The sequence below is a fragment of the Frankliniella occidentalis genome, unplaced genomic scaffold (genome assembly GCF_000697945.3).
Source record: "Frankliniella occidentalis isolate FOCC.00 unplaced genomic scaffold, Focc_3.1 Scaffold226, whole genome shotgun sequence".
In the NCBI taxonomy this organism is placed as follows: domain Eukaryota; kingdom Metazoa; phylum Arthropoda; class Insecta; order Thysanoptera; family Thripidae; genus Frankliniella; species Frankliniella occidentalis.
In genome coordinates, this window is record NW_026267352.1 from 8,446 (window position 1) to 19,497 (window position 11,052).

The 11,052-nt window shown below is 45.9% G+C and overlaps 2 protein-coding genes across 2 annotated transcripts; one reads left to right on the forward strand and one right to left on the reverse strand.

Moving 5' to 3' along the window:
• Positions 1-164: 164 nt before the first annotated feature.
• LOC113201834 (glucose dehydrogenase [FAD, quinone]) lies at positions 165-4,367 on the forward strand (the record flags this gene model as incomplete). Its single annotated transcript, XM_052272817.1, is given in 5 exon segments — positions 165-458; positions 640-759; positions 1,349-1,804; positions 2,077-2,723; positions 3,121-4,367. Coding segments are annotated over 5 exon segments (1,860 nt in total). The 3' UTR covers positions 3,464-4,367.
• Positions 3,718-10,869, reverse strand: LOC113201833 (membrane-bound transcription factor site-1 protease). The gene is made up of 11 exons (XM_026415765.2): positions 9,770-10,869; positions 9,194-9,633; positions 8,922-9,098; positions 8,617-8,845; positions 8,338-8,501; positions 8,129-8,255; positions 7,683-8,022; positions 7,292-7,585; positions 7,059-7,203; positions 6,854-6,964; positions 3,718-6,707 (listed from the first exon to the last, which is right to left on the reverse strand). The coding sequence occupies exons 1-11, from the start codon at positions 10,631-10,633 to the stop codon at positions 6,386-6,388; spliced, it is 3,213 nt and encodes a 1,070-aa protein (XP_026271550.1). The 5' UTR covers positions 10,634-10,869; the 3' UTR covers positions 3,718-6,385.
• Between the last annotated feature and the right edge of the window lie 183 nt (positions 10,870-11,052).

Genomic DNA, 11,052 nt, shown 5'->3' on the forward strand with positions numbered 1-11,052 from the left:
GCTTGCTCTGGGCGGCGCCCTGCCTGCCCGATTGTATAGTTCCTGGCCGTGCTTGCTCTGGGCGGCGCTCTGCCTGCCCGATTGTATAGTTCCTGGCCGTGCTTGCTCTCGGTTAGGCGCGCCGACTTTCATCTCATTAATTAGTTGACTCTTGTGCCTTGCAGATGCAGTGCAACTGCCCGGTGACGCGGCCCGGCCCCACGCTCGCCAACGCGTGCGGCGGCTCCGCCTTCATGCTCTTCATGGGCCTGCTCGAGGTGTTCATCCGGTCGCAGTGCGACCTGGAGGACCCCTGCGGCCGGCCCCAGTCGCGCGAGCGCGACCTCAACAACGAGTACGACTTCATCGTGGTGGGCCTGGGCTCGGCGGGCGCCGTGGTCGCCTCCAGGCTGTCCGAGAACCCCCACTGGCGAGTGCTGGGCATCGAGGCGGGAGGCAACGAGCCCACGGGCACGCAGGTGAGTGGCCCACGCGCGCGCGCACGCTTCCGCAGCCGCCTGTTGCAAGCTCTCTGAGCGCCTGGTAGGTAGGCAATATCTTGCCTGCACCGCATGCGTGTACTGCGGGGTGGCCTATCCCGGGTCTCGCAGGCGCTAGGCTCCTGTACTTCGCTGAGTGACACATGGCTCCCTTCGACAGGTTCCTTCCATGTTCCTCAACTTCCTGGGCTCGGACATCGACTGGAAGTACAAGACGGAGCCGGAGGACATGGCGTGCCTGGGCGAGGACGAGCGGCGTTGCACCTGGCCACGAGGGAAGGTAAACAAACCGGCCATCCGGGGCGGAACGGGCCGGACGCACGAGTCAACAGAAACGAAAAAAAAAAACGTAAAGGGGGCGATTACGTGGCACCGACGGTGGTTCGCACGTTTTGAACATAGGTCTGCACCGCGAGCAGACTGAGGCGGGACGAGGAGAGGAGAGGGGAGGTCCGGAGCTTTCTCACATGCCGCGCCCTCCCCGCGCCCCACGCCCCACGCCGTGGGAACAGGGCATAGGCACCACCGTATGTGGCGGCAAGCTTGGCCCTCCTGCATACCCGAAAGGTATCAGCCTCCTGGAGGAATGGAGCGTCAGGGATCCCGCTGTCGGGACGCCTCGCGGGGACCCTGTGGGCTTGCGCGACGACGGGGAGACCGAGTGAAGGGGGTAACAGGGGCCCGGCCGGGGCGAAGAGAAGGGTCATTCCGCGTGGAAACGCGGCGGGCGGCCTTATTTCATGTCGGAGTGGCGCGGCGGCCTGAGAACGCCCAAGCCTCGCCGCGCCTCGCGCGCATTGTGGGGGGCTTTGTGAAAGCAAGCCGCTGATGACTGTCCCTCTCGGGTGTCCCTCTCGGGTGTCCTGCAGGTGCTGGGCGGGACGAGCGTGCTCAACGGCATGATGTACATGCGCGGCAGCCGGCGCGACTACGACAACTGGGCGGCCATGGGCAACACGGGCTGGGGCTACCAGGACGTCCTGCCCTTCTTCCTCAAGTCCGAGGACAACCTGCAGGCCGACACCATGGACTCGGGGCTGCACGGCGTCGGCGGCCCGCTGACGGTCACCCAGTTCCCGTACCACCCGCCGCTGTCGCACGCCATCCTGGCCGCCGCCATGGAGATGGGCCAGCCCATCCGCGACGTGAACGGCTTCCAGCACACGGGCTTCGCCATCGCGCAGACCACCTCGCGCAACGGGTCTCGCCTGTCCACCAGCAAGGCCTTCCTGCGCCCCGTCAAGGACAGGTCCAACCTGCACATCCTGCTCAACACGACCGTCACCAAGATCCTCATCAACACGACCACCAAAGAGGCGTACGGGGTGAGTAGAGAAGGGGACAGAGGATAAGTCAGAGGGGGGGGGGGGATATTGCCCAAGGCGAGGACGCTACACTCGACCGCAGCTCGCGCTCCTGACTCACCACTGCCCTAGTGCCCCTTGGCCTCCGGGCCGCTGGACGAGCTGGCCACGAGGAGCGAGGGTCACTCAACCCATCCCTCTTGGGCAACGCGTCCAGCCGCTCCCTCGAGGTGGTGGCGTGGGCCCCGGGTCGTGACGCTGCTGCTGTTTGCCTAACGTTTTCGTCTGTCCAGGTTGAGGTGATCCGAAGCGACGGCACGCGCCAGAACTTCTACTCCAAGCTGGAGGTGATCGTGTCCGGCGGCGCAGTCAACTCACCGCAGCTGCTGCTGCTCTCGGGTATCGGACCGCGCGAGGAGCTGCAGCAGGTCAACGTGCCCGTCACGCACAACCTGCCCGGCGTGGGCCGCAACCTGCACAACCACGTGGCCTTCTTCCTCACCTTCACCATCAACGACACCAACACCACGCCCCTTAACTGGGCCACCGCCATGGAGTACCTGCTGTTCCGCGACGGGCTCATGTCCGGCACAGGGCTGTCCGAGGTCACGGGCTTCATCAACTCGCGCTTCAGCAACCCGGCCGACGACCACCCCGACATCCAGTTCTTCTTCGGCGGCTTCCTCGCGGCGTGCGCGCGGACGGGGCAGGTGGGCGAGCGCGCCGACGGCAACCCCAACTCGATGGCGCTCCGCACCGTCAACATCTTCCCCGCCGTGCTGCACCCCAAGAGCCGCGGCTTCCTCCGCCTGGCCTCCAACGACCCGCTCGCGCACCCGCGGATCTTCGCGCGCTACCTGTCGCACCCCGACGATGTCACCATGCTCATCGACGGCATCAAGTTCGCCATCAGGCTCACGGAGACCGCCGCCCTGCAGAGGTGAGTGTGGCCACATGGTGGACACCCCTGTTATATTCAATTAAGGATTCTAGTGAGCTCCGGGTGACTTCGGGTGAGTTCTCTCCGGAGAGGTGCGGGTGAAGTAGAGAGAGTGGGGGTAGAATGCGGGGCAGAATAGGCAGAGGTTTACGAATAAATTTTCGCTTTTAAAGGGACTTTTAGCCGTTTTACAGCGAAACATCATACTACGGTTTACGTTCAAGAGCGTTTACTCTGATTTAAACGATTTAAACTGAAACCTAACCTAATCTGGGATCACGGACTCTACCCGAACCTCTCCGGAGAGAGTTGACCCGAACTCACCCGGAGCACCAGAATCCTTGACTGAATATAACACTGCTGTGACATGACCTGAACACTTTTCGATCTAATCCAGGTACGGCTTCCGGATGGACCGCACGCCCGTCGCCGGCTGTGAGAACCTCGCGTTCGGCTGCGACGCGTACTGGGAGTGCGCGGTTCGCCGCCAGACGGGGCCGGAGAACCACCAGGCGGGCTCATGCAGAATGGGACCCCCGGACGACCCCGGCGCGGTGGTCGACCCGCAGCTGCGCGTGCACGGGCTCGACCGGCTCAGGGTCATCGACGCCTCGATCATGCCCGTCGTCACCTCGGGCAACACCAACGCGCCGGTCATCATGATCGCCGAGAAGGGCAGCGACATGATCAAGAACCGCTGGCTTCAACGACACCCCAACACGGTCTTTTACAAGAAGTGATGGGCCGGTGCCGGAGGAGGACCACAAAGGTCCTCGTGCTAAAGGCCACCCTTTTCCCCCTTTTCGAGGCCATTGAAAGCCGTACCGGTACCGGGCATGAGGGACTAAACAGCCCCATTGTATATCTCGCTTGCGCACATGTAGTCGACCCAGACAAAGTTCAGCGCCTTCGTGCAAGAGCGCTTTAGCTGGTTCGACTACGTCGCTTTCCAGCAGTGCATAGGGAGGTGGAGGTGAAATACACTGCCCATGTGATAGTGCAAGCAAATTTTCAATTCTATCAAACAGTTTTTTTACATTTTTCAAACAACAATTGCACTGGAAGAATTGAAGCACCTCCTCTCTGGTGCTGAAGTATTATAATACAGTTGACATTTTGATCTCGCTCAACTAAGGTGGCTTTGTTAGACCCACCTTACTGCATTTTAATATGCAAATTATAAATTAAGTTTAGGTTCAGTAATTTTGTTGTAAAGAATGCTACTGTTTTCTTGTTCCACGAGGTCATGAAAGTTAAAATCAATACTAGGCAAACAAAATGTCACATGGTTTTCTCTCGTAGAAAGGTTTTGGAGGTGCACTTGTTATGACTGACAACAGATATAAAAGTGATTTTTTATTATTTTCAGCCCCTGCCATAGCCAAACAACATATCATGACCATTAATCAAAATTTTAAAGAAATTCTACAGCTCACATTGTGGAGTCTATAAGTTCAAATTTACATGTTAAATTACTAACCTAGTAATTATTGGTTGTATGACTGTGCGTATGGAAGATTTGAATGGATGAGTGTATGAGCAGAATGGATGTTCTATGTAAATTATTATGGACAATCTAATTATTACAGTAGATTTAGATCAGAAAAAATGAAAAGAAATTTGAAAATTATAAATTTAAACATATTCTTCGATTGAATTTTCTTATGCCTGGATTCTTGAAGCTATTTTAAAGCTTACCAGTTAGCATGAGACAATCAATACAAAAACCTCACACTTTTCCGCAATATGGACGTGCAATAAAACAAAGAGGAAAAGTATTTTAAAATTACAAGTTGATGTGATTTTTGATCAGATAGTTGATAAATAAACTTGCAAATAACTCAAACAATGAAGTACACAATGAGGGCATAAGTTTTGAACCACATTAGTTATAAATTTATGCATCTTGTCAGGAGTAAGCACAAATTCCAGGAACAAGAAGACTTTTCCCAAACATACGTATGAAAAGTTCTCCTAGAATATTGTACCGTGTGTCAGGGCCACGACACAGCAGTATGAGGGTTTGCCTACTTGCTCCACCGAGGGTATGCAAATCCGCAACACTGTTTTGTTGTTGGCCTGACAAACAGTACTCCACAATATTTTACTACTTTCAAAATTTGTAAAGAATTCAGTTCTGATTTTAAAATATTAAAAATATCAGAAGTAAAGCTACAAACAAAAACAATGCTATGCTAAACACATAAATATCATACTGTCCTTAGATAATGGATGTTAACTAAAAACAAAGGAAAATTGTGAAAAAACCAAAAATTGGGTTCCCTTTTATGAACATAAAACAACATTAATATGAACAAAGAAAATTGAACACAAGAAACATCAAAACAACACGAAACAAGATAAGTAACGGGAAGACATTAATTGATTATCATAATCATATGTTATTGACTAAAAATAAATCTCTTGGAATTCATAACATACATAACATATTCCTATAGCTCTCCTAAATTAAACATTATTGTTGATAAAAATGGATTGGTTTAAAGATGATATTATGCAACATACTTTGTATGTTTTTGCCTAAGCTATAACATAGGTTGGGGAATGGGATGCAGATTACAGAAAGCTGACAGATCAAACTAGTGGAAATCAACAACCTACACATTGTTTACTGCAGTCTTAAAAAGAGGTGCGTCCTGGAATAGCTTCAGAAATACAGATTCTAAAAATTTGATAAAGCACTGCAGCATTTAGCACCAGGACAGTTGTATCAAAAAACAGACGACCAACAATATACAGATCACAAAACAAAGTGAATGAGACTTTAAACATACGTAATAGTTGGCTTTCAATTGCAACATAGACTAGACAGAAATGTAGTGATTATTGCACAGGTTAATACCACTGCCAGTGTGTATGGTTGTTGGGGGCCCCTTTTCACACAACAAGTTTGATTTGCATAAATGTAATTCTTAATTTTCATCATCCAATGAATGATAGGTGCTTTTATTAAATATAGCTGACAAAATGAATATCTATTAAAAAAAAAAAGAAAAAGAAAAAAAGAAGAAGATTGAAGTAGAACAGTCTTAAATCTTGAAACCTGAAGAAGAATATCAATGATAATTCCTTGACTGATTTTACAACAGCTACAGTCCACAAAACATATCACTTATTGTCAATCATTGTTAGTTATTATTATATCACAAATGCTGTGTACAAACTACACATGACATGTCCCCATGTCTCCCTACTGCCTACAAGATATGAAAGATGTATAATAAATAATCAAAACACTGGCATTTGCCAGTAAATGATTTAAAATGATAGTTGAACAAGATCCACAAAGGACATTTCTCTCAGTGCTGCATACATACTACTCAATAACTTTAAAAAGGAGCAAGAAGTAGCACAAGTGGTTTTAAAAGTTGGAATTTTTGCTGGTAGACCAGAATTAAATAAAAAATTCAATATACGACAAATTACCATCACAGAACACCGTGCTGCCAATTCAGGAAATAAACTTCTAATGAAAAAATGATAAAATCATGGTTAATACAATGAAGAAAGTTTTTGAGATCTAGAAAGCTTAGTCTGATAGGATCCTTATTTGAAGTGTGAAAACCTTATCCAGATGGATCTTAAAAAGGAACATTACTTTATAAATTGTCTTATTGGTATATGCACTCGAACACTCAATATCACACTGTTGGCGTTCGCCCTGCATTTAACACAGCCATTAGACGCCGAAGTCTCGGCGCACGCTTTCTTCTTGGTCTTGTTCTTGAACGGTAGCACCTACAAGCTAATATAACGGCAGCTGCCGCAAGGGATATGACAAGAATAGCCGGGGCCAAGTCTACAAGTGCAATACCCTCCTCTTCAACTTCTATATCCACTCCCATTCCTCTATCAAATGAATCCCGATCAATGTCCATTTGTGCAGCTCCCTGGGCAACACGGAATAATGGCAAATCCCCGTCTATTGCAACCGATAGAAGTTTTTGTGCTTTGTAAAGGTTGCTGCAACAGATACAGGGTTCAACTTTTAACAGATATCCTTAAAACAGAATAATAATCCACACCCAAATCAAGCTAAGGGTCCACAGATTAAAAGTAAACAAAACACAAACTGATGTGTTTCAAACTACACTAATTAACAAACTTACGTTGGAGCAGAAGTGTTGAGTGGTTGAGGTTTCGCCCACACAAGATGAGGGCAAGTTGGCAGTTCTCTTGTTCTCAATGTTCCCATGTGATTTTCAATAACTTTTGAATATCTATTTCATAAAAACAATACATATAGATACTCATGAGAATATCATAATAGGTACTTTCAGAGAACAACAAATAGATTATTAATAATATACCCACCGGTACAGATGATTCCCTTCCATTCTTTGAGGTAATGGTTCATCTGTTGATGGGAAGGTTACTTTGGCACTGTTATCCTTAAATATAGATGGCATGTGACCAGTTGATGTGAATTCCAACAAGGCATCCAACATCCAGAAGCAATCTGAATAAAAAAAGAGACAACAAAAATGTGAGAAGAGGCAGATCACTTGAGTTTTGAATGTAATTGATGACTAAACTACTAAACTCACCTTTCTGCAAATGACTATTGTCCAGGCAATTAGAGTCACCATACACAACAACTCGGCCACTAGGTGATGAAAACACTTTTTCTGTTGTAGCATCGTCAACTTCAACTTCATTTGGTCTGCTTTGCAAAAGACCTAAAATGGGTACCGTACTTGAAACAGTATCAGCATCAGAATCGAGAATTTCCACTCCTTGGTCCCTCAGTGACCTTGAAACCACAACTCCAGAGTCTGGAAATTTCAGAAGGCTGGCCCCAGATGCATAGTACATTTCATGCTCTCCAAGGTTAAAAGACCCTACAATTAATAAGAAATAAGAATTAAAAATCAAATTAAACCACGTCACTAAAAAAAACTCAATTGTGATTTACTGCAGCAAATGTGAAGCACATACCTTCATGAACATTATCACTAAGTGCAATTCCCCATGGCGATAGCAGGTCATTAAGGGCAGGTACATTTGCTCCCCCTGTATCTGGCATCCACCACTGCCGAGTATTTTCATCATAGAATTTAACTTTTCGCATGACAGAAACATTGTACCAATCAGCAAACACAACCAAGGATAGGCCTGCATCAACATCTCGTTTAAGTTTTGCAACTTCCTCTGGAAAATATTCTTCCTCTGGATCCACTATTAATAGGGTTCCATATTGTGATGCATCAAGACAACTTAGAGGAGAACCAAGTACTTCAATATAATAACCACCATTGCGTAAATGCTGATACATGTCCTAGAATATTTTTTTAAAATTAATATTTTATACTATTTTATACATTTTGAAACCGTAATACTACATTATAATAAAAAGGAATCTACAATCTTTTGTAAATAAATACCTTGAAATTAGTGTGAATATGATCTCCATTCCAGTCTAATGGATCACTTTTCATACGCAAGTTGTCTCTCGGGAAGTAGCCAGGGGGATACCTTAAATTATGATACTGATCCCACAATAATCGTTTACTGCACAAATTTATAAAGACATAATAAAAGTTACCATAAAGAAGTAATAATAATTTTATGAGTTACATGCTGGTCAACTCACTGTCGGGGAGGAGTTGGAATAATCTTTGCTTTAATGGCCAGTCGAACAGTAGACCGCCTTGGTTCAGTTTCTCCATCTTCTGGTGGGGATTCAATTGTCAGTTCAACATGACCCTGAGCCATACCTTCCCAATTGGAAGCAGTTCGTGTTACAGCAATGCTGACCTGAAATTTTAAAAAATTCTTTCAATAATGTTCACAAAATAATTAAAAACTTGATATAGTTTACAAACTTATGCTAAGATTCTTCATTTTAAATTTGACAAAAGAATATACTTACAGCCAACCATCCAGACCACGGCCAGAGAACTTCTGAATGAGTAAAAGCCACATCAATGTGATGCCCAAACTGCGGGGTATAGGGATGCCACACAGGTTTGTTGACAACTTTCCCTGACACACCGAGTCCATTCAGGATAGTGACATTAACAATTGTTGGAAGAGCCCCGTAATAGAGAGGCTGACTGCAATACGGCCACATATATTGGCACTCACTCAGGTCAATGTAACTGAAACATAAAGAGGAGCCTGAAAGTAGAAACATTCACTACGGCACAATACAGGTGTTATCGATTTCAGAATTACCTTGGACTGAGACTTGCTTGTGGCTGATAAGAATTAAGCACTTGATAAGCCCGCAGGAGATCAAGTTTGCCGTGACCTTGTTCAAACATATTAACACCAGGCAATCTACGAGCAGATGCAAGAAGAGCTTGTTTCATACTAGCCGGATTCAAAATATTTCCCCGGTGAAGAACACCACTAATAGAAAAAATACAAGCAAAGATTATTCATTAGCAGAGGGGATTTTAATTTCATATACACAATAAACATAACAAAGAATTCTTTTGGTGTACCTTGCCAAAAGTGCTACAGCTCCAGCAACAACAGGTGAAGCAACACTAGTGCCAGACAGTGTGCGACAACCTCCCATGATAGCTGACCCACGAACTGCAGCCCCGTACGTGACAATATCTGGCTTGACTCTTCCATAGCCCTGGGGAAGCTCCCAAGTAGTCATACCTCGAGAAGAAAACTTGGCTATTTGATCTTCAAAGTTAATACCACCAACGCCAATGACATCCATTTGATCTGCTGGGTTGTTGAGAGTGCCATATAAAGGCCCATCATTGCCGATTGCAGACACCATGATCACTTTGTTTGCAGTCAGTTCCCAGACTTTGTCAACAAAAGGATGGTCCATGAAATCTGGTCCTCCAATACTCAAGTTTAAAACCCCAATTCGCTTCAAAATGGCATAATTAAATGCATCAAGGAACCAAGATGTATAAGAAACCTGAAAATTGTTTGGATCAATGAATAAATGATAAAATGGAAGAAAAGCAAATTAATTAAAAACACTAATGAATGAATGATAGAATAGTTCATCTATTTAATAACTTTATAAGCTAGAAGAGGAAGGAGACAATTACCTGATTGTTAGTAAAAACACGAAACACGTGAAGCTCAGCATCAGGGGCAAGGCCTAGGCATTCTCTGTGCGAAGCTATCACACCAGCCACAAAGGTACCATGACCTAAGCCATCATCTAAAGTCTTCTCACTAGTCCAGTTAGTCCTCTCTTTTATGCGCTTAAAATGAGGATGAGTCTTTGCTAACCCAGTGTCGAAAACTGCCACTTTAACACCTGCTCCTGTGATTCCCATGTGCCATAGAGCATCAGCTTGAAGAATAGCAGTAACTTGACGAGGAATAGCTCGTAGAAGTCGTCTACTTGTATGCCTTCCTGTTGATTGCCAAAAATGTTTATTCACAGCTAGGCTCAGGCGTTTCAATGGTCGCGATGACTGCCACCTTTCAAAGCTCTCCGTGCTCGTTGAATTGTCAGCTTCACTGTCAAAATCTGTTGAATTTTCATACTGCAATGATCTCTGAACCATTCTTTGAGGTGTCACCCTCCGAATTGCTGGATGAAGGCGTAATGCTTCTAACCCATCTTGGCTGTTTTCTGCCTCCTCTAAAGTCACTACATCAAAGTCACTGGGATAGTCACTTGCTGGGTTGTTTCTTGCAAGAATCTTCCAGTTGCTTACATCAGAGCCATTCAAAGCGGCTGCAATAAACCTTTCTCTTGCTTGAGTCTTGTAATATGCATTGAACGCTACTATGTATTCATTCCTGACAACTTGAGTGGTGAACTTTACTTTCACATAATGTGGAGTAAGAGAGTCACTAGAGCAGGAATCGGCTAATTTAAAACGCGTTAACAGCAACAGTAAAAATGGAAGGCCGATACAACGAAAATATCGTTGTCTTAACCTGACTTTAAGCTTCATAGCTAGGAGCAGACAATTTACGCCAAGTTTAAGTGGACACTCCCATCGAACCTTCTAAAGTCAAGCACATTGTGTCCTTCGAAATCTCTTCACAATCACGGCAAGAACGTTATTTATTCTTCAACAATGTGCAAAAATTGAGCCTACATTCTCCGCACTTCGTATTTACTTTCCATTCCATGTCGATGTCGTTCGTTGCGATTTATTGTTGTTTGTTTTATTTGTTGATATCTTCTTTGTGCACACGGGAGATGTTGGATGGCCAGCACACGGGGGGGAACACAGTGTTATTAAGGCGGTGCTCGAGTGTTGGCAGGGGTTGCCTAGCTGCCAGGGGGGCCATCCAGATGCTGTCGGGCCAACATAATAATCTTGAACATTTGAACAAAGCAAAAATTCACTTTTACGCTCTAATGGGG